The sequence below is a fragment of the Grampus griseus genome (assembly GCF_964374135.1).
Source record: "Grampus griseus genome assembly, chromosome: 8".
NCBI classification, from domain to species: domain Eukaryota; kingdom Metazoa; phylum Chordata; class Mammalia; order Artiodactyla; family Delphinidae; genus Grampus; species Grampus griseus.
Genome location: NC_139002.1, coordinates 98,830,951 through 98,854,407, shown reverse-complemented (window position 1 = coordinate 98,854,407; position 23,457 = coordinate 98,830,951). Strand labels below are relative to the sequence as shown.

General features: G+C 42.2%; 1 protein-coding gene across 4 annotated transcripts in view; it reads right to left on the bottom strand.

Moving 5' to 3' along the window:
* The window catches only part of CTNND1 (catenin delta 1), a 47,225-nt gene that overhangs the window by 3,634 nt on the left and 20,134 nt on the right, over positions 1-23,457 (bottom strand). For 3 of the 4 annotated variants that reach the window (XM_082659756.1, XM_082659757.1, XM_082659755.1), the window contains exons 2-18: positions 20,421-20,537; positions 18,691-18,981; positions 16,619-16,690; positions 15,729-15,881; positions 14,779-15,314; positions 11,135-11,598; positions 9,849-10,032; positions 8,870-8,987; positions 8,257-8,410; positions 7,834-7,851; positions 7,315-7,383; positions 6,350-6,477; positions 6,097-6,247; positions 5,147-5,339; positions 4,679-4,793; positions 3,518-3,605; positions 177-239 (exon numbers count right to left, since the gene is read on the bottom strand). In XM_082659756.1, the coding sequence (XP_082515882.1) occupies positions 177-239; positions 3,518-3,605; positions 4,679-4,793; positions 5,147-5,339; positions 6,097-6,247; positions 6,350-6,477; positions 7,315-7,383; positions 7,834-7,851; positions 8,257-8,410; positions 8,870-8,987; positions 9,849-10,032; positions 11,135-11,598; positions 14,779-15,314; positions 15,729-15,881; positions 16,619-16,690; positions 18,691-18,885 (2,701 nt within the window). In that variant the 5' untranslated portion in view covers positions 18,886-18,981; positions 20,421-20,537. Of the gene's footprint in view, positions 1-176; positions 240-3,517; positions 3,606-4,199; positions 4,332-4,678; positions 4,794-5,146; positions 5,340-6,096; positions 6,248-6,349; positions 6,478-7,314; positions 7,384-7,833; positions 7,852-8,256; positions 8,411-8,869; positions 8,988-9,848; positions 10,033-11,134; positions 11,599-14,778; positions 15,315-15,728; positions 15,882-16,618; positions 16,691-18,690; positions 18,982-20,420; positions 20,538-23,457 lie in introns of those variants that run through there. The other variant, XR_014297075.1, reaches the window with a different exon arrangement.

Genomic DNA, 23,457 nt, shown 5'->3' with positions numbered 1-23,457 from the left:
AGATCAGATTTTACTACACTTCCTTGAATCCTTCCCAATGGAATGTCCAGCCAGTGTCCTTCCAGGAAGGTGAATGGTGCGGGTGCTGGAAAGAGCTACAGAGCCACACGGTTCTCCTCATCCCATATGATATATATGGCTTACTCCATATCCTTAGGCAGGAATTAATCACCTACCTAATGATTTTGTGTTTGATCCCATACTGCTCATCTGAATTTCTTCCCGATCAGGTTTCTTATCTACAGGGAGTCAGAAAGTTATCCAGGTCAAAATCCAACTCTTCAAAATCTAAACTCATAAAAATTGCTCTCTAGTCTGTCCTCCCTTCCCCCTCCCTCCCATCAAACTTTTACTAAGCACCTACCACAAGTGCCAGGCTCTAGACAAAGCCCTCATGGGACTTAAAGAGATCCCTTTCCTCCAGACTCTAACATAAGAAACGATTCACTCTAAGCCAGCAGGTTTCAAATTATTTGGTCTCAGGGCCCCTTTATATTCTTAGAAGTTATGAGGATCCAAAGAATGTTCACTGGTATAGACTACATGTATTAATAGCTACAGTGCTTTTAAATATTTATTTCATTTAAAATTTATTTTAAATATTTATTTCATTTAAAAGAACAATACTTATTCCGTTAACATAAATAATACTTTTAATTTTTTTAAAGAAAGCATTGTTTTACATTTTTGCACATATTTAAAGTTTGGTTTAAGAGAAGGTAGCTAGATTCCCGTATCTGCCTCTGTATTCAATCCGTTGTGATGTTATTTTGGATGAACATAAATGACTCACTCTGCTGTACAGCAGAAACTGACACAGCACTGTAAATCAACTACACTCCAATTAAAAAAAAAAGGATAAAAATTAAAAATGTTTTCTTCTCACCAGAAAGTAAAAAAAAAAAAAAAAAAAAAAAAGAATCAAACTGATTCTTATTTAGTAGCATCACAGTGGATAGTGTACCAAATTGTTCAAGATGGCTTTATAAAACGTACACACTTATCAAAAAAAATAAAAAGCACTGTTTTACATTTTTGCACATCTTTAAAGAGAAGATAGCTAGATTCCCATATCTGCCTCTGTATTCAATCCGTTGTGATGTTATTTTGGATGAATTATATAAAGAAAATCCAGCATCACACAGATAAGAAGTTGGAAAAGGGAGGAGAACTTTATTAGTCTTTTCAGATAACTGTGGATATTCTTTGATAGTATACTAATACTCGACAAGGCGAGTTTCTTTAAGGTTAGCGCAATAAGGAATCTGAATCCAAACTAAGCCTCTCTTCATAGTCTGTTAAATTAATATCTATTGGTCTGTCTTACACTTTGAATGGATCAGTTACTCATGCATGATTTTGAAAATCATGCACTGGTCACTTGGAAAATACTGGTTCACAGAGTTATGCAGATTTTCTAAATGTTAACACATTTCATGATATAATATCAAAAAAATCACATTCATTAACATCGCCACTGATTTCATTTAAAAGTATATTAACTATTGGGATGTTACCAGGCTCACAGTGACAGATACAATTCTTCCAAAATTTAAAATTTTCGGGCTTCCCTGGTGGTGCAGTGGTTGAGAATCTGCCTGCCAATGCAGGGCACACGGGTTCAAGCCCTGGTCTGGGAAGATCCCACATGCCGCGGAGCAACTAGGCCCATGAGCCACAACTACTGAGCCTGCGCATCTGGAGCCTGTGCTCTGCAACAAGAGAGGCCACGATAGTGAGAGGCCCGTGCACTGCGATGAAGAGTGCCCTCCGCTTGCCACAACTAGAGAAAGCCCTCGCACAGAAACGAAGACCCAACACGGCCATGAATAAATAAATAAATAAATTTTAAAAATAAATAAATAAAAATAAAATTTTCTCTTGAAAATTCAGGCAAGTACTGTCAGTTATTTTTCCTCAAACTGACAAGCTCACTGTGTTCATTTTCAAGAAAATGTCTATTTTTTTTTAAGTAAAAATAGTGTTCCAAAAAAAAAAAGTGGTTAGTGTACCTAGTAACTCCAACAATAGCACAAGTGCTTTTCCTCAAGATTACCATCATGCTTTGGTATGCTGCAGGGTGCTTTATGAGAACCCCCTATATCATCAACACAGGTTATTAAAAAGCTGTGTACTCAAGAGCAGAAACAATAAAATTAACATTGTTACAGTTCCATCAAGTACGTTCTTAAGTGAACTTGGCTCCTTTTTTTCCCCCTACCCTCCCAAAACTGGCCCTTCTTATAACTGCAAGTACATGGCAACGAAGACTACAACAACTAGTTTGGTTTGGTGTCATCGCCCTGGTTTACACTCAGCCTCCAGCAATAAAGCACCACCACTGCTTATGCACCATCAGCACAAATGTCAACAGATTTGGTGATCCTCAGACCACATTTTAAGAACCCTGACTGAGGCAAAACCCAAGTGTCACTAAGATTAAAAGGGTTACAATAAGCACTAAATATATGATTTGTCTTTTGAAGAAAAATGTATCTGCTCACATGGCAGTGTTTAGAGGATACAGAATAGGAGTGGTTATCTCTGGATAACAGAAATAAGTGACTTTTTTTGTTGTCATTTTTCTGGTTTGTATTTTCTAATTTTTCAACAGTAAACATATACTACTTGGTATTATATGAAAATTCAAAAGGGAAAAAAAATCATTTTGCAATATACAGATCTTCCTCGGACTTACAACGGGGTTACATCCTGATAAACCTATCATAAGTTGAAAATATAAGTTGAAAATGCATTTTAATACACCTAACCCACCAACCATAGCTTAGCCCAGCCTACCTTAAACGTGCTCACAATACTTACATCAGCCTACAGTTGGACAAAATCATCTAACACAAAGCCTACTTTATAATAAAGTGTTGAATACCTCATAATATAATTTATTGAATACTGTACTAAAAGTGAAAAACAGAATGGCTGTAAGTGTATCGGCTGTCCACCCTCATGACTGCATGGCTAACTGGGAGCTGCAGCTGATGCTGCAGTGTGAGACGCTGTCCCACCATGTTATCGCTAGCCAGGGAAAAGAGCAAAACTCAGCATTGAAATACAGTTTCTACTGAATGCACATCACTTTTGTGCCACCACAAAGTCGAAAAATCATAAGCCAAACCGTCGTTAAGTCAGGCACTATCTATATACATATGTCAAATCATTATGCTGTACATCTTAAATTTATACACTGTTATATGCCGAGTATATTTTAAATAGAGGAAACAGAGTAGGGTTCGCTCCCTGGTCATTTTAAGTCCACAAGCAAAGATGGGGGAGTCACACGCAGGCTAACTGCCTGTCTTATTTGCTGATGCTCAGGTCTACCAGCTTCTGGGTTATAATCCTGAGGTGAAGTATTACTCTCCCTCCACCAAAAGACAAGCTCATTCAGAAATAAATATATATGCTATTTCATTAGATGGTAAGCCATCTAACGAAAGAATAGCAGAAGAATAGCAGAAGTGGAATAAAAGCAGAGGGCTATGTCCCCTGGTTACTGTACCTGATTTCTGGTTCCGGTCAATGAGAGGGAGAGTGCTATCATCATATGAATGACTGCTCTGGCTTCGAGAAGCATTGTTTAGATTCACCTGGAGGCAAACAAAACACAATAATGTCACAGAGTACTGAATTCACCCTTATCTTATTCCTTAATGGGCTCAGACTTCTAGGTCCTTATTCCCGAATACGATTCTTACCAAAAGGTAACTCGTAAGGGTTAAATAAACACCTATATAGTGAAACAAAACTAGGATATTAGGGCTTCTCTGGTGGCACAGTGGTTAGGAATTCGCCTGACAATGCAGGGGACACAGGTTCGAGCCCTGGTCCGGGAAGATCCCACATGCCGCGGAGCAACTAAGCCTGTGCGCCACAACTACTGAGCCTGAGCTCTAGAACCTGCGAGCCACAACTACTAAGCCCGTGTGCCACAACTACTGAAGCCCACGCGCCTAGAGCCCATGCTCCCAACAAGAGAAACCACCACAATGAGAAGCCTGCATACCACAACAACGAGTAGCCCCCGCTCGCCGCAACCAGAGAAAAGCCCTCTTGCAGCAACGAAGACCCAATGCAGCCAAAAATAAAATAAAATAAAATAAATTAAAAAAACAAAAAAAAAAACTAGGATATTAGGCTTCTATTTGTGTTCTGAACAGATTACAAAGGTATCAAACACTCACGCTATCAAGGAGATACAGTCTCAGAAAATGACAGTTCAGAAAATGGCAAACTCCTTCAAAGGGCTAAGGCAGATTCGGAGAAAGTCAAAAAGGCCATCATCATCCTTCATTACCACTGGCATTTACACTGTGCTATGACACAGAGGAAGACCAGAGCTATTTCAGCAGCAAATGAACTATAGGCACCATTTTGGGGGGAAAGTTAATAAATGATTTCTTTACACACAGAGACTTGGGGCAAAAGTAGACTCAGGGGAAGTTCCCTGGTGGCCTAGTGGTTAGGATTCAGCGTTTTCACTGCGGAGGCCCAGGTTCAATCCCTGGTTGGGGAACCATCCCACATGCCGTCAAAATACAAAAGAAAAAAAACAAAAAAGTAGACTCAGTGTGACAGTGAAACAGAAGAACCAAAGACAAAAGCATTACCTGAGACCAAGGGGAAAAAAAGGTGAAAGTCTCAGTCCCAAGAGTTATTCTACCTGAAAGTCTGACTTCTTCCATCCTTCTTTTTCCAGTGGCTTCCGCAGTTCCTTGTATCCCCAGATTGTCTGTAATACAAGCGCTGCTGCTCGAACTTCTTTTTCTGAGCGGTTCCTTTTGAGGAAAGTAACACCAGATGGAATTTGGATGTAAGACAAGGGAAGAAGCTGAAAACTTGTACTCTCTAATATAATGTAACGTACGGATATAAATCCCAAAACGGGCAAGATCAAGTATTCACCAAGTCCCATATTTTAACTCAAACGGTGACACAAAGAAATGTTTGATGTAAGAGTCTTATCAATTTATGGATCAACATGAAGACAGAAAAAAGAGCAATACCTCTTTATACTTTCCATGTAAATAAGGGAAAATAACCTTAAAAAGCAAAAGGGGAAAGCCCCTTCCCAGCAACCCCTCTCTCATATTCAAACTTTTCCAGTTGTAATTTTAAGTGTTAATCTCACCCTGATTTGTTGATCAAAACCAGCTTCTCAATACCCTGTGTTTCTCGAAGCTTTTTGGCAGCCTCCAAGTTCTCAGCAATAACTTCATTGATGGTATTCAAAACAGAGACCACAGTGTCCTCAGAGAAATTCTGGGAAGAGCTCTGTTGCCCTCCTGGCAGATTCTTTACCAAGTTAGGAATAGCATGTTTACCTATAGCGGTGAGACAGGAGGAATGTGTGCGGGGAGAACAAGCTGAGTCAGGTTGTTAGGAGCCTAACACTACACTTAATCGCATTGCTCATATCAAGCATAGATACTATCCACATGAATCAACTTCCTTCTCCTGTAGGATTATCATTTCAAAAGAGCAAAGGACCTGGAATAGCCATGGATATACTGTCCTTCCTACTCTTTTATTTATTCTCTCTTTCAGTCACATTAAAACAATCTGAATACTTTATCTCAAATATGCTACACAGTCCATTCAGAGAGTCTAATGAAAATAGTACACTGAATACTATACTACAGAATATTATACTACTATTATAGCTTAATAGAACAGTCATTGTGAATTTAAGAAAAACAAAAACTGGGCTCTGTCACTTATGAGCTATATTAACTCGGGACAAATTACTTAACTTCCCTGACCCTCAGTTTCCTTATTCTAACAAAAAATTTTAAAAAAAGGACCCTTGTAAAGTGGTGACATTTAAATGAGAATATACAGACATGCTTAACAATCCCTAGTAACAAAGTACATACTCAATAGATAGATATTGTTATTCTATTTTTGAAGAATCAGCCCCTCTTGTCTTTCCAAGAACCATTGAACTATAACCTTCTCCAACCTCCAGATTCACAAACTACGGAGGACTAGGATTCTTCCTCAGCCCTTTCAACAAATAAATTATTTAGCACCTGTTGGATCAAAGGTGCTGTACTAGATGCTAAGGTAACGGCTCCTCACCAATTAATTCTTTGTTGCGAGCATCCACAGCCAGATTTCTCAGGGCTCCAGAGGCAGCTTTCACGACCCGCTCATGTTCACTGGTCAGGAGGTCAGCAATGGCAGAAAGAGCCTTCTCTTGACGCAGAGCTGAGCGGATATATCGACCATACTGCAAGTAGCACATGGAAAGAAGTAGAACAGATTATAAATGGTAGCAAACTAGTTAGCTAAGTCCTCCCATCTCCAAATCCATTTTGTAAAAGGTACTCACCGTCCAGCGCCCAGCACACAAGTTCTGGATGGCCCCTGCTGAGGCTTCTAGGATGGCAGGATTCTTGCTCTCCTTGAGGAGTGAGATGTATATCCGAACCACCTCTGGCTGAAATAAAAGTTCATAGCCTGCACAAGAAAGGACAAGAAAGCAGAGGATGCTTATCAGTACCTACGAACCAGGCTCTGGCTGGTTGAACTCCAGTGTTAGTACTCTGGATTAATGGGTTTATGCTCCAATACCAGTAAACTCTCTAAACCCTCCCACCCACCCAACAGCAAACTCAAGAGATCTGACTACTACATCTGATGTAGTCAGATGTAGCCTTAAGAATGAATCAACCATGGCAAGAGCAAAACAGATATCAACTCATATGCAACTCCTGTCTCTCCCTCCTCCTAGCCTCTTCTCTCCTCCCACAGTTTACTCTGACCTTGCTTGGCACTCAAGGGATTCATTTACTCATCGATAGCACTCAGAGTTAAAGATTCCTTATCTCAGATGAATTATTTCTAACTTAACTGAGTCATTCTGCCCACCTGAACTATGATTAAGTGAAAGGGGCTCAAATTTAATAACATCTGAATTTTTATATCCATGGGGAGCTGTGAATTTTGGACTCACCATATTGATGAATATAAAGATCCAAACTGTGATAAAGAGACTTCTTATAACAAGTAAAGTTTGAGTCCCAAGAACTAGTGGCTACTTAGGGTACTTAAGTTTCTGGTCTAGACTACCATCAGGTCCTTATCCTCAAGTAATCTGAAGAGTTGCCATAACAAGAAGTCCTTTGAAAGTTACTGTTATTAGTTTCCAAATACTTCTGTCATCACTTCAAATCCTTAAGTCAGAGGAGACAGAACAGTGAACGTACTGTACAGCCTACTGTCAGGCTGCCAAGCACCTATCTGTGGACTACATTTATGAGCTCTATGGAGCCTGAGAAGAAAAAGATGACTTACCTCGAGCAGGACTAGTTCTTTTAGGGAAATCCACTGTGTCATTTATTGGATCCTCTGTGGGTTTTTTCCCTTTGGAAATTAAAAAAAGGGGGAAGGGGTAAAAAGTTTAAGAAAGGGAAGAGTCCATCCAGTATATTTTTTTATTCTTCAGTCAAAATCTTTGGATCAGAGATGCATCAAGAGGGGCAAAAAACAAGAAAACAGACAAACAGACAAAACACCAGGATCCCCAGCTTGTCCCTATCAGATACAAGAACAGAAAACAGGCAGCACGTGGGTAAGACAAGGATAACCACTACTGTTGCTGCCGTCCTGAGTCCTGATAACTGGGGCTGCTGTCCAGAAATAGCATGCCATGAGCCATTAGCTCAGAAGAGCTACACTTGTTTCAGTGGCCATCCTCAACTGAATTTTCCTACATGCATCCACAGGGAAGGGTTAGGCAAAGAAACACCAGGGAAGCTAAAACCAAAACATGCAAATTAGAAGTAGGTAAGCGCCTTAAAAGATTCCACTCACCTCTGGAGAACCACTCATCTTCCAGTGCATCACCCAAGGTGGAAAGTAGAGGAGAGAAATGAAGGAAGAAAAATGCGGCAGGGAGATGTCAACAGGATCATGGGAAAATAAGCAGGAAAGCGGAGAGGAAAAGAAAAACACAGGAAACACAAAGGAGGAATGGGGGAGAAGGCCCCAGATTAGTTGAGTTCTCGGCCTTCACTGCCCAATTACTGATGCCAATACCACCACCGCCGCCACCACCACCACCGTCACCACCATGAAGCACACGACACAGGGGAAGCGGCAGCAGAGCAAAAAGACACCCTTGACTGGGCTGATTCCTGTACTTGCTCAGCAAGTGTTTTGTACCTAAAGCTAAACGTGTTCCTTCCTCTCCCCATCCTTACATTAAAGAGCAAGGAACAAGGAACCAAGACTCACCTTTGCCCTTCTTGGCCCCAAAGCAACTGGCAGCATGTGGCCCAGTACTGTTGGCAACATTGGGAGGTGCCTCTTGGTAACGTTCTGCTTGTGGGATTTCTCGGTGAACTTGATACGACAAGTTCCGAAGGAGGCAAACACAGTTCTCCACAAGCTTGGGATCACAAAATACAAGGTTCAATGAGAGAAGAGAACAACTATAGTGAGTTCCTAGCAAGTACAGGCTTCCACGATTCACGTATTAAAATATTTATCCTCAAAAGCACAGCCCAATTCATCATCTCTCACAATACCTCAAGTGCCCACGCTTCTCAAAATTCTTGTAGCCTCAGGCTAACAGAAGGTTTCTGCTACCATTTGGTGTGTTAACACAAAACTCAGGCTCACTCTGACTTTTCCTAATCAGAAAAAAAATGCAAGTATGGCTAAACAGCTTTAAAATATATAGGTGAAGGAAATTCTAAAGAAAACAGTTTTCGTCTATGGTGAACGCCCACTTTAAGGAGTGGGGGCTGGTATAGGTATCTAATGTTATTTGAAAGCCTGAGATGATAGGTCTGCACTATGGGTACCTCATGGTTGTTGTGAATGGAATTCTCACCCATTAACCTACCTTGCTGTCTGAATCTTTCTGTCCAATCTCAGCCTGAACAATGAAAATGAGAGCATCCACCAAACCGTCACATTCCCGAAGTTTCCGGCGAGCTTCACTCCTCTCCGAGCTGACATTCCTGAGGGAAAAAGGAGAGGCTTCAAGATGACTAAAATCTAGAAACCCTCTCTTAATATCCTTAACATCTACAAGCCCCCTTAATATCTTTTCTTTTCACTGTAACAAAAAACGAGTACCTGTTATAAGGAAGGCACTGGAGTTGACAGAAAGTTGAATAAAACAGTTCCTGCTTTCAGGACATTTATAACCAGGCCAGGGAGAGGGGTGTATAAATAAAGTATACCAACAACAATAATTTAAGACAGAATAGATACTTCTTCTATGGAAGTACAAGTGAAGAATAGGGGCAGAGCACATAGGGGTATATTCCAAAGAGAGAAAGAATATATCGCACATTTACGGGGTATTAGAAAAAGAAATCAGGAAAACTTACATGAAATAAAAGCACTTGAGTTTAGCTTCAAAAGATAAATAAGCAGAGAAAGGCATTGCAGACAGAGGAAGAGCTCTTCCTCACTCTATCCTTCTAGTAGTTTGTACTCCATTTGTTGCATTTATCGCAGCCTGACTTGAAATACAAATAATTGAAGGCAAGAACACAGGTACACACAAGCCTAGGACTAAACGACTGCCTTACGTGGAGTACGTATTGAACAAATGTTTACCAAATTATATGAACAAAGTCAAAGAGGCACAGAAGTGAGGAAGATATGTGGTTTACTTGCCGTTCCCCACATAAGGCATATATGATATGCAAGGGAGTAGTGACAAAGGTAGAAAAACAGGTTGAAGTCATAGTATGCAATACAAATAGGAACGGAGGCTGAGTGACAGGCTAAGGAGTTTAAACTTTTTTTAAAAGCAATTTAAGTTAGTCTTCAAAAATTCTACCTTCATACTCTCAGAACCCTTATGTTACCTAAGGCAGCCAGCTGTGTTGGTGAGCACGGACTCCCACTCAATGTGGCGCGGCTTACAATCTTCACTAGGTTCCCGCTCCCAACCAGAATGCGGAATGATCACTTCATCTGTCAAGGCATGCAGTGCATGGTCCACAATCTCCATTTTGATTGAGTCATGGGATGAGAGATTCCACAGGGTTCCTGGCAGAGACAACTCATCAGATAGCTCTCCAGCACCCAAGACGGTATGCTTGAAGAATGCCAAAGAGAATGCCCTATTCCAACATTTCTCAGTCTTCCCCAATGACCAAATACCTTGTAATGATATTCAAGCTCTAGCCTGTGACCCACAATAATACATTGTACATTATGGCTCAATACAAATATACATCCCATGAAGTAAGGTTTCATAAAACAATACTTATTATAAGCCATACCCTCTAGGCTATCTACACCCACTTCTCAATCCCAGCGCCACTGACATTTTGGGCCAGATAATTCTTTGTTGTGGGGAGCTGTCCTGCCCAACATTAAATGTTTCGTGTATGTCCAGCGTTTACTCATTTGATGTTAATAGCACTCCCTCCCAACCTTCCCAAGTTATGACAACCAGAAATACCGCCAGACATTGCAAATTTCCTCTGGGGGGCAAGATCACCCCCAATTGAGAACTAATGATCTATGCTATTTCTTTTTCTTTCTTTCTTTCTTTCTCTTGGAACGCTGATTGTGATCCACAAAGTTGTGTTCAATACACACTAATGGAGTATGACCCACAATCTGAAAAACCACTCTTCTAAAGCAAGGACCACAAGCACAAATGCCTATACATGCCAGGCAGGTGAGTCAGGACAAGCAGGTATTTTAAAGAAATTACAAGAATATGGGTTAAGTGCCAACTGACACTCAGCTTCAATTCTGGGGAGACAACTTCCTAGGTAGTGGCAGTTGGTCAGAGATAACATGTTGGAAATTACTGCGAACTGGAGAGCACGTGCCCCAATCAGCTCAGACCAGCTACTGCCAGGTAGCAAAATAGATCCATTGCTACCAGTTCCCGCACGTTTAAAATAGAAGGCAAGAATCTGGAATTTTAAGTGAAATCTTCTGCGTTTAAAACATTAGCAAACAATGCTTTAAAATTTGGAAAACCTTGCATGATCCAAATCTGTGAGATGGATCTGACCCAAAGGCCACAACATTTAATCAACAGTCAAAGGACTAGAAATCCTTCTAGTTCTCAATCTCTCTAAGGAATAACAGTGACCCTAACCTAGCAGTTTCCCTTGGGCCTAGAACTCACCAGTAATAACTTCAGTGAGGTCCATATCACGAGCCTTTCGGAGTAATCGCACAAGAGCAGGAACACCATCACAGTTTTTTATAGCAATCTTGTTATCCTGGTCACGCCCGAAAGAGATATTCTTGAGAGCTCCACAGGCGCCAAGGTGCACTTCTTTCTTGGGGTGGTCTAACAAGCCCACCAGTACTGGGATACCCTTGAGCTTCCGAACGTCAGTCTTCACCTTGTCATTGCGGTAGCACAGGTGTTGCAGGTATGCAGCTGCATTGGACTTGACAGCATCCAAACGGAATCCTAGCATGGCTATCACCTCTGGCAGCTCTGGCTGTCTCCAATTTGGGGGTGGAGGCCCTCCCTTGCGCAGGCTATCCAAGCTCGCTAAACTTCCCCGTTCGTGCTGGGCCAAAGGAGCCCAATAGTACTGGTCTGATGGTACCTCCTCACCAATCATGTCTTCATAGCTCCTGCAGTGTTGGAAGAACCGGAAAGAAAAAAGGAATACATTAAGTTGTTAAGCCTGGTTTCTTGGGGGGCTCCCATTACCCCTCATCTTCAAGGAATGAGTAACCCCAGCTCTAGTACACTAGATCTTATCTCTCCTTTGCATAAAAAATATACCGATCAATTTTTCTTAATGAGATAAGGCAATAATCTTAAACGCATCTGCAATTAGATTAAAGCTGCCATTTTTTTCTATGAAGTTTACTAGCTTGGAGGAGCAACAAGCATTCGGAGAGTTAATCACAAAAAAGAACCAAATCCTGACTGCTTAGCGTTTGAACGATATCTGACACCTACTAAACTTCTCCAGATAGAGATTGAAATAAACCTTCAGACAGCAGAGTTAATGAAACCAACTGACTTGGTACCACAGAAATTAGCGAACAATGTCTGAGAACAGCTCTCATAAGGCCTTAGGCTAAAGGGAAAATAAGGCATTTACTTACACACAGGAAAGAGCTGGTGGAATAAGACCCTTAAACACATTTCACATTTAAGTCTCTCCTTACCCTATTTTGGAAATTATTAAAAAAGAGATGATACAGTAAAAGCAGTAAAGGATGTCTTAACACCTCATGTGAGGACTTGGCTTTGGTATTGATGAGGTAGGTATAAGCTTGAACATTAGTTTGCACTAGTTCATCCCAAGGTCATCTCTGCTACTCAACAAATGTGTTTGAGACATAATTTCTAGTCTCCAATTTCTAAAGACAATACTTCCAATTCTGTCAAAATAGATACTACTGACCACCATCACATTTGGGATACCCAGTCACTATGAAAAGGAACAGACAGAGCAACTGAAGGTAAAGAAAAACATCTAACCAGAGATATTGCTTCCTATTTCAGTACTACCAACGACCACTAGAGGGTGAGTCTGTCACACTATTATTTATTCATAACCACCAGGAAGGAAGAGACCCATTATCAGTGAGCTCATCTCACTCTGTGGCTCCCACAGGAGAGAGGAGAATCCATTGTGTGGAACTCTCCAAATAAGCCCGTCGTTTGTTCCGCAAAACCACTCCCACTGTCACCAAACCCTCAAGGTTTTAGCCTGAGCAGAGGGCCTGCCTCATAGCTGTCAACATCAACCACTCAAAAGTGATTTAAATGGACAAAGCAGTTAGTAAAAGATCACTATTTTGCAATATCAGTGAAACAAAATAAGCAGGTTATATAGCTGAGTTTTAAAAGTAGGCAACTAAACAGCATATTAAGATTCCATTTCAGTAGGGAAAAAATAAAGTCAGAGTGTGTTTACATGTATAAGAAAAAGAACTCAAAGGAAAAGCATCAAAATGTTAACAGTAGTTCTTTATCAATGGATGGTGTGCTTATCTAGTTTTGTAGTGATGATGTTTTTACTTTTATTATTATTTTAATATAAGCAATTACAAAACAACTACCATAACTGAAGATTTTGGTCACTCAAGTTATTTTTACAAGTGGATCATGACATTCTTTCCTTTGTCTTACAAATAACAAAGCTGTGTCCAGAAAGATTAAATGACTTGCTTAAGGCTACACAGCTAGTGGCAAAGGCACAACTAGAACCAAGGTCTTCTGGTTCAGTGCTTTTTCTACAAATCATTCTGCCTTACTGTTTTCGTTTGACCTTGTATTACTCTCCTAGCCCCAGAACAGGAAGCAGCAAATGTTCTTGCTAGTCAAGCAGGTTTCCAAGTCCAGTATCACCCTGGAATAAACCCAAGAACCAAGCCCAAGCCCTCTTTCTTTATGTCAGTTGCCACAGCAAGGGACAACACAGAATGACCTGGCCACCAGCACCCACCTAGATCCAATCCCTCTACTAATGAGGAAGTCAGAAAAAGCAGACTTGTCAACAAAGAGAAGAAGCCAACACCCTAGGCAGACTCCTTTGGTGATAGCTGTTATCTACCACTACTCCAAGTTGCACCAACTAAGGCCTGATGTGCCCCCACCCCAGGAATAAAAGATGAGTCACATGGGAGGTGGATTTGCTGTCCAAAAGACACCTGAAAGGTGAGTGACTCAGGCTTAGGTAATGAGGCCTCTACCCCTGGGCCCAGCCCAGTCTGCTGTTCACCAAAGCTACGTCATATAAGTAAAATGAGCACCAAGGCATTTGTTTTAGAAAGTCATGACCTCATACAGAAATTCAGCAACAGCTGTTAGGATATCCTTACCATTAAGACATCCATAAATCTTCTCCCTTCATTCTTATCGTTTCTCTTTGCCTGGAAAACAGTCTCTGATTTATTCTAAAGCAGGACTGGCAGCCCATGGGCCAAACCTGTTTTCTGTACAGTCCCAAAACTAAACTAAGAATGGTTTTTATATTTTTAAAAGGTTGTAAAAAGAAGAACAACGGCATACAACAAAAACAATATACTGTTTGCAAAGTCTAAATTAGTTCTATTTGGTCCTTTACAGAAAAGGTTTGCCAACTCGCATTCTAAAGCATTTTTTCAAGGCAAACCATCTACCAGTCCAAACGTCAATTACTACCTTTTTCACATCACCAAAGAATCCCCAGGGATAAACAGTAAAGTCGGAATTAGTGACCTTTCAGAGTGTCAATAATGTACCACCCTCTAAGGAAGCCACCCCCATTTCACTTTACAATCAAATGTAAGCACCTAAGCACAAAGTGTCAGGGTTTTCGTGAGATCAAGGTTTGTTTTTATTTGAGATTAAAACCATCACAGCGAAGGTTCTTATATATACCCTTAACTATCTATTCTGGCCTAAAACCCTCAACCTTGTTCTTAACACCAAACCAGAAGCTGAAGAAATTCACAAGAACAAATATTCCATAGCCTCAGACACCAGGTTGCAAAAGGGGGTCAAATCTTAGGCAGAAAATATAGAAACTCTTGGCACAGAAACAAAGGCCACTCTTCAGAACACAGACCAATAACCATCACAAGTTGTTTTCTATAATTAAAATATATGATTTCTACAATGAAAAAGAGACAAAAAAGCATGTCAATACTTAGTAAAATCAGAAAAGGGAAGAAAAGGGTGGTCTTCCACAAAAACAGGCAGAGGAGGGGCCACAACTACCTCTGATCCCAAAAAGCACTTAGACGGAAAAGGAAGAGCAACCCCTTTTTGCTGTCTTTGAAAGACCCTTTTCTTCCCTTTTTCTTGCCTACCTGAGGCGTCGCCGAGGGTCAGAGGGTGTCCCAGTCCGACGGCCAGTGCCATAATCAGACATCATGCCGTAATCCACGTCATCGTAGCCCATGCTACGCTGGTCATCCTCGAGCCCATAAGGCTCTGGATGAAAACGATGCAGATCCACACTGCTCCCACCTACCCGAACCTGTGGCTGGGGCCCATAGACATCCTGTCTACTGGGTGCCCGGTAACCTTCCATGCTGGGCCTATACCGCTCCTCAATGCGGGTCACCCGGGACAGACTGCCATAGTTGTCACTGCTACTTGGATAACCATCTTCATAGTGGCGGCTATATCCATCAGGAGGGTAGTGGAAGTTCCTGGGAAGGGTAGCAGTGCCTGCTTGCCCCACATAGGGGCCAGGGCCCCCGTTGCCATTCTTGCGGAAGTCACGACCCAGAGTCTGGATATAGTTGTTTGAAACTGATGAGGCATCTACAGGCAGCCCATCTGGTCCCATAGGGACTGGCTGGACTGTCCGTGTTGTCACAGTCTTCACTACTTTCTTGACCTTCAAGTAAAGAAAGAGAAAAGAAAAATTAATGAAGTGAACAAATTAAGCTTAAATTCTAGACCACTCTAAGAAAAGAAACGAACCTCTACCCCCAGCTCGCTTTACCTAGAAATGCCATGCAAGCTACCACCTACCCTTCTCTCCATCTTATAGGAATTCTCCAGGCGGGAAAATTGCACAGGCAGTTAACTATGCCTCTAAGGGAGGCTACTGCAGGCTCTTCCTCATTCCATTAGATCTTCCCGTATCTCTTCTATCTTCTCTGTCTACCCAGAGATCACTTTCTCTATGCCTTTACCACAGATCAGTGGCTCCTCACCCACCCTAATTAAGTGCTCAGCCCCTCCCCTTAATGAAGACCATAGGAAGAACTTCCCCATCATCCCAGACCTTATACAAGTCTTAGCTTACTGTGGTCTCTGTGCGCCGAGTGGTTCCATCATCCGAGGTCTCCACAGAGACAACAGACATGGCTCCCTCAGGGTCCTCCTCCGTGTAGGTCTCCACAATCTGCCCTGGCTCCTGCATCCTGGGGATGGTGCTATACAAAAGGTGACTGTGATCCTACATGGAAAAGAGAAAACAGAAAGAGCTATTATTAAGCCATATATACTAACAATCCATCCCAATGAGAGGCACTGCCTCCCTAAAGACACTGCACCTTCTATGGGCCCCAGGATTTTTAGAGGGGTGCCTGTCCCCACTTTTGAATTTGTACAAAAGGGCAGAAGACATAATTTCCCAGTTCTAGTCACTTAACAAACAGGAACTGAGTTAACTATAGCTACATCAACACCCAAGTGACAGAGACAGCAGATATAACTTCCCAGTTCTGATCATCTAAGTGAATATGAACCGTGTTAAACTGCAGCTACATCTACATCTGAGGGATCCTTCAAAAAAAAAAAAAGTTCACCCAATAAGAACTTTTAAGATGAACCAGAAAACCCCAGTAAGAGCTATCTTCTGAATAGCTCTATGCTATTCTTCAGATATGCCTAAGGCTCAAGGTCAGCCAGATTCTAGGCATGGTTTTCTGCAAAGTAGAACCACGCCCATTCTAGAAAAGGGATGCAGTAATTGAGAGATCAAATACTGGATCAATGGGCATTACAATTAATTCCAAAATAAAACTACATTTATACTTTGAAACTCCATTTTTTAATTTTCCTAAATGAAAGAAACTAATTAATGGGCGCTTACAAAGTGCCAGGCACTTTAGAAGACACCAATATGCTCTTAAGCTGAGGAAGTAAGAAAGATATGAACAAGCAACCCAGACCTTGAGCCAAAAGAATTACCTGGGGTCCGTTGAGTTTTAGATCTGAAAATTTCTGTCGCTCAAGGTCAACATCGCCCACAAACCGGCCGTTCTGAAACATAGCCCACAAGAAGACAATTCATTTTGTGGCCTTCTTTTGCTCTATCAAACACAAATGATCTTTGTTCCAAACAGGAAAAGGCCTTTCAAGAAAACATTTGTGGCCTGGAGTCCTTCTGTCAGTACAGATAAAAGAAGCACATCACTCCTTAGACTTAACACCTCAAAATTGGAACCGGGCCTAGAACTCTGGCAGACTGGGTCTCTGGAACATAGGAACGTAAGCTCTATGAGGGCAGAGGTTTATTGTGTTTTGGTTTTGGTCAGTTTTGTTCACTGTCTCCCTAGTGCCTTGATCAGTGCCTGGCACATAATAGGTACTCAAAAACTATTTTCTGAATAAACAGCAGAGACTCAGATAAGTTCCCCACAAAATCTTTTTGGAAAGCCATAAGAACATAAGGAAACTTGGAAAGCCTAGGTTGGGGGGTTTCCAAAGCCTTCTTTATTGTTTCATGCATCTTCATGCTCTACAACCACTGGAAACTCCCATACCAGGCAGCTTTTTAAAGAAAGAGGCAAGAAGTATGAGTTTCTCTTTCCAAGTAGAAAGAAAACAAGTATCTCAACTCCCCTCAAGCAGATGTCTCAGTATCTTCATCACCAATTATTAGAGCCACAGAACACGTTCAAAAATGTCATTCTTAAGTTGCTCTGTCTTAAACAGCAGGAAATAATCTAATAACATTATACTACGTAAAAATACATTTGACTACTCCCCTTCAAAAAGAATACAGTGAGATTCAGCCACCTTGGGAGACTCTTCCCCCACCCTACTCCCATTACATAGGGAGTGTAATGCTGTAGGGAAAGGAAGTTAAACATTACTTTCAGGAAGAAGGAAGGGTGTGGTTTCATTGCTGAGCAGAAGTTAAAAATAAAAGAGAAAGAGAGAGAGAGAGAGAATCCACGTACTAAATCCTGGAATTCCCCACCACCTCCAAGGCTGAGCAATCCTGCTCTCCTTTTCAATACATACCCCTCCCTCAACCCTAACCCTCTATTCTTGTTCCTATAAAAATCCTAGGAACACTGAAAACACACTGCTTCCAAATTCCTGATCATCCCCAATTGGAATTATATCCTCTCACTCAACACGCTCCTTAGCATGAGGGACCTTCTCCATCTTAAAAAATAAATAAGTAATCAATGAAAGGACTTATTGGAGCATGAGCACTGTTCTTCATTCCCATCAGAGATCTCTTAAAATGAAGTCTATCAGGCAATGCCTACTACATACACACACACACACACACACACACACACACACACACAAAACCTCAGACAGATTACATCACAGCGAAGTCAGACTACAGAAACCATAGGAAACACAAGATACTTCTCATTTCTAACACCAACTCTCCCAAGTCACAGCAGAGTCAGCCAACCCAGAGACCACTGGCTCCTGTGGTTATTTGGGTTAAACAGCAGCATGATGCTCGCTCTCCACCTCTAACCGAAAGAATTAACAATAACCCCTTCCTCCAAGGAATGATCTGCACAGCCAACAAGAAGAGCATGGCGCAGGGATGCACAGTTTATGAACGCTGACTGCCACACCTTCTGAGCAAACTGTTCTCTGAGGGAGGATACAAGATGCCCAACTGCCCCAACCACTAAGTAGGCATTTAATTTCCTGAATTTCTGATATGGGGGTGGGGGGGGGGGACATACAAGAAAAAAAACAAGTAACCTGAGTACAGCTTCAAATTATAGGATCTGCCATTACTAGAACTGCATCCCAACCCAGAAACCCCACTCCAGCAAACAAGAAGTCAGATGGATGCTTCTAGAGATAAGTCCACCCAACTCAGCACAGCAGCAATATTCCCTATCTCTTAATCAGTATTTATCACGCCTGTAAAGGTTATCATGAGGCATGGGCACTGGACAGCCCATAACCACGAGGAGAGTAGTTTCCCAAGAAGGATCATAGTCTCTCTATGACCATGCCAAAGTCCTACCTGCAGGTCTGATGGAGAGAGGGGTTACCTGATGCCGGCGGGTGAGGGTGCCGTTGGCCATGAGCGGGTTGGCATCTTGTGGTGAGACCCGGACGCGTTCCAGTTGCGCCGAGACGTGGCGCCGTTCCTCCTCCAGCGCCCGGGTCAGCTTCTCAAACTGGGCCTCTTGTTCCTTCACAGAGGCCAAGATGCTGGCGGTCGACTCCACCTCTGAGTCGTCCATGAAGGTAAGGGGCAGAGCCGCCGCAGGGCAGGGTAAAAAGGGAAGGTGGATCACAGGGGGAGGAGGAAGGAGGGAGAAGGCCCCCCTCACTTCACACTACCGGGAAAAGGTAAGAGAGAGGAGAGAAAGAAAAGGTCACAGGTCAGAGAAGACAGATGAATTATTAATCCCAGAGCCAAAGATGCCCTCTCGTGGTTTTACTGCAGCACAGAAAGAGAGCCACCACCAAGCCTGGACCCACCACCAGTGTCTGTTCAAGCAGGATCCTTTGGCCATTACCCTCTTCAACACCCCACAAGAAATACCTATTGAAAGGAAAAGTGCAACTAGATCCAAGGGAGAATGTGCCTAGGGGCTGTAGTCATGACATGAGTTTAAAATTAGGTTATTCTCCCCTGGAAAAATTTGCTGGCATCAACTCAATGAAAGATGTAACTCCACAGTATAGACAAGCACACGCTCTCCTGCTGGGGCGAGCCACCTCTGAGATACGGGGGCAGTACAGATCTTACTTAACCTCTCCCAAATCTGAACACTGAAATTGCTGGAGTGGTGGCAAAATATACTAAATGAATATGCTAAATTAAAACGCCGGTAAGAAATGGATGCAGTAAAAAAAATTCCCACCATCAAAGGCAGGAAATAAAACTAAAGCCCTCAAATTGGATACATTTATAAAGGGATTTTTCTACTTCTAAAAACTATACTACAGGGCTTCCCTGGTGGCGCAGTGGTTGAGAGTCCGCCTGCCGATGCAGGGGACACGGGTTCGTGCTCCAGTCTGGGAGGATCCCACATGCCGCGGAGCGGCTGGGCCCGTGAGCCATGGCCGCTTAGCCTGCGCGTCCGGAGCCTGTTGCTCCGCAACGGGAGAGGCCACAACAGTGAGAGGCCCGCGTACCGCAAAAAAAAAAAAAAAAAAAAAAACACTATACTACAATATTGAGGGCAGAATGTGTGCCTTGGCTAACAGAGGCAAGAAAGCAACAGAATAAAAAAGTCTATGTGTAAAAAGGCAACATTTTCAGTGACCTTCACATCTCTTTGTGGAGTAGGAAAAGGAGCATTATATTAAATTATAAAGTTACCCCTTGAAGTAGTTCGTATTCTAACCTTCAATTAATAGCTGGAACTTCCTACATCTCTGTTATCCTGCAGAAAGCTCTAAACAGGCTACATTTTTACCTCTTTACATATTCCAACTAAGGGTAAATATCCAAGTATCTGGAGGGTTTATGTGTACCACTTCCACAATAAATGATATTCAGAAGCGAAGAGTTCCCCATACCCTATTACATAATCTGCAAGCTGGCTAGTAAGTGGAGGGGCATTGTAGTCATACTGTTGGATTTAGTAGGGTTTCTCTCTTATAAGTTGGCTATAAGAGACTTTCTGGTCAGCCCAAGATATACCACATTGAAAGGCAGGTTTTAGAATAAACCCTCTCCCCTATTCCCCACCCTCTCCTCAACCCCTCCAGAAAAAAGGCACTTAAAAATTTTTTTTATTCTTAATAAACATATTTACATACACACCTGTTTAGAGAAGGTCGTAACTGATTGGTTTAACAGAGAACAGCCCAGTCTAGATTCAAAATATCATGGGAGAAGCATCCCAGCCACCACAGCAAGGAGGAAGCAGGAAGAAGAGAGCTGTAGAAATATTTGGAGGAAAAATAGGAATGAGAGGAAAATAAAATATACCTAATACATTAAAAAAAAAAAGAGCAGCAAGGGCACGTGTTGGGGAAAAAACAATCTGGGAATGGAAGGGAGTAATTTAAAATACGACTTGGAATTGCTTAATGTGACAAATGCCCTTTGGACTTTGCTCTGTTTTCAAATACTTGGACCTTGGTCGTAGTTTTCATTAAAACCTGGATTCTACTGTCATGTCAGAGTTCCTCTACATGTATTTCTGTAGAGAACCAGGAGCAGGTCATAATATGGATATATATCCACTTACCCCCTGTTCCCAGCAACCAAATTGGGAAGGAAAAAAAAATGGCTGTTGGAATGCCCTTCCCCCTCCTTCCCACCCCTAAGGCAGAAACTTCAGAGCCCAGTCCCAGCATGCCCACAAAGATATTGAGAAACCAATGCAATAGTCGTCGTGGGGAAGACATGTGGGGACTAGCCTAGGCTAAGCCTTTAGCTTCAGTTCCCTTTCCCACGCTCCCCAGAGCCCTACACCAAGCACAATCGCTTGGGCCTGCTTGCTTTAGAGTATATGTAGTATTCAGCAAGCAAGAGTACCCAGAGGAACTGATAAATAGGTGCCCAATAAACTCCTTAATTAATTCTCCATCACCAAGACTCCTTCCAGTGGATCTAGATCTCCTTCCAGTGGATCTAAATCCAAGAATGTGGCAGTCTTTTTTCCAAAGTCCTCCTACCCAGGCTCTGGGCTCCCGCAGTCACTTATCAACTCCTGTTCTTCCTTTAGGTCCAAAGCCCATTGTCACTTTCTCAATTCCCACCCTGCACTCCAACAGGCCACTCAAAGGTCTTTAATAAGTAGCCTTATTTTTTTTGAATGTTGCTCCCTTTTCATCTCTGTTACTTCATTTGCACTTGCCCTCATCTGCTATGTACAATGACCTATGAACCTTCCACACCAAGAGGACCCGGAGCTGGGGAGATTCTTCCAGTTCTGGGTTTCAACAGGGTCTGTCTGAACTGTAGTTAGCACTCTGGCAGTCTCTGCCCTGTAATCTTCTTTGCTAATAAAAGACCAAACTACCACTACTTCAGGCATACAGTGCCAACACTCCCTGTTGCACAGAGAAACTGTCACCCTTCCATAAAATTGCCACTTTCTGCCCCCACAACTTTAGCTAATACAATACAGGGAGTTAGGAAGGGCAGTAGGGCCTCTACCCAGGGCTCTAGGTCGGGAAGCAATATCTGGAAAAACATCAGCTTCTCCCATCTTCGTGGCTTTAAAAGCTGACCACCTGGCTCTAATTTGGAGAAGAAGGCAGAAAAGTTAAGAAAAAGAAGATCAGATTCCTAGGCCTAACAGCATGGGGGAAATTTTCTGCCTGAAAGAGGGCAGAAGCAGAGCTTTGTAGGACAGAACTGGACTCAGAAGACAGGTCCAAGTCCTGGCTCTGCCACTAGCCAACAATGGCAGTAAGTCACTGCCACGTTCTCATCTGTAAGATGCCAATACCACCAGCCCCGTCTAACTCAGAGTTGCTGTGAGGATCGGCTGAGAATTTAATGCTATACAAATGTGAGGTATTAAGTTGTTTCAAGAGTTAGTTTCTATCTTCCAATTACATTACTTAATAGTAATGCCTCAGCCCAAAACTATTTTGTGAACTAGTAGACGAAATTAACTGGATCAAGTGCATAACTGGGTTCTAAGGAGAGGATGAGGCTGGTTTCCCTACTCCAACACTATTTACTAGGAGGTCCCACCTAGACCAGTGTTTCTGGGACACAGGGTGCTTCTCCTAAGTGCCTGGCAGTTATCACAGAATTACACATCTGCTACAATGAGCTCTCGATTCCCTGTGTGAGGCCTTAGCAGTTTATTACTAAGGAGAAAGGGAAGGTGAAAAGAACTAGCAATTACTGAATGTTTTACATTTACTATCCTGGCAATCCTTACAGCAACTCTAAGGAAGTTTTACTGCAAATGAGAAAACAGGCTATAGGTGTAGAAATTACCCAAGGTCTCAGTTAATAGCAAATTTTGAACTTAAGTCCAATATAAAATGGACAGTCCAGCACCTCTCTCTTACAACTCTTAAGAGCTTTCTACCCAAACATCACAGGAAAAAGGGAAAAGAAAAAATTTCCATTTATCTTTAGGTTAAAGGGTTATCCATAATGTCTACAAATAAGAAATAAGTGGGAGAAAAGAAATAAATGGGAGGAAAAAGAAAGCATATGTGGGGGAAGAGAACAAAGCAGTTAGGCAAGATATATAGTACCCCACCTCACAACTCAGAGACTTGAGAGTCTTCTCCATGCCAAACATACACATCATAAGAAAATTATACTATAGACCAGAATCTGCAAACCATTAACTGATGTTGGCAGTTAGAATCAGGAAAGCCTCAAGACTACAGGCCAACATCTTTACAGGCTGGCCACTTACTATGGATTACACTTGTTCTCACTTAAAAAAAGTTCATCGGGAATTTCCTGGTGGTCCAGTGGTTAGGACTTGGGGCTTTCACTGTCGTGATCCCGGGTTCAATCCCTGGTCAGGGAACCAAGCTCCTGCAAGCCAAGCTGCACAGCCAAAAAATAAAAAAAGATCATCAAGGAATTGCCAAGGTGAGGGAGAGGAGCGAAGTGAACAAGTGAACCTTGCAATTCCCCTAACAGTAGATTTTCTCAGAGTAACTGGTTTTACTCTTTTTTTAAAAAAAATAAATTTATTTTATTTATTTTTTTATTTTTGGCTGCATTTGGGTCTTCGTTGCTATGTGCAGGCTTTCTCTAGTTGCGGTGAGCAGGGGCTACTCTTCGCTGCGGTGCACGGGCTTCTCGTTGCGGGGGCTTCTCCTGTTGCAGAGCATGGGCTCCAGTAGTTGTGGCGTACAGGCTTCAGTAG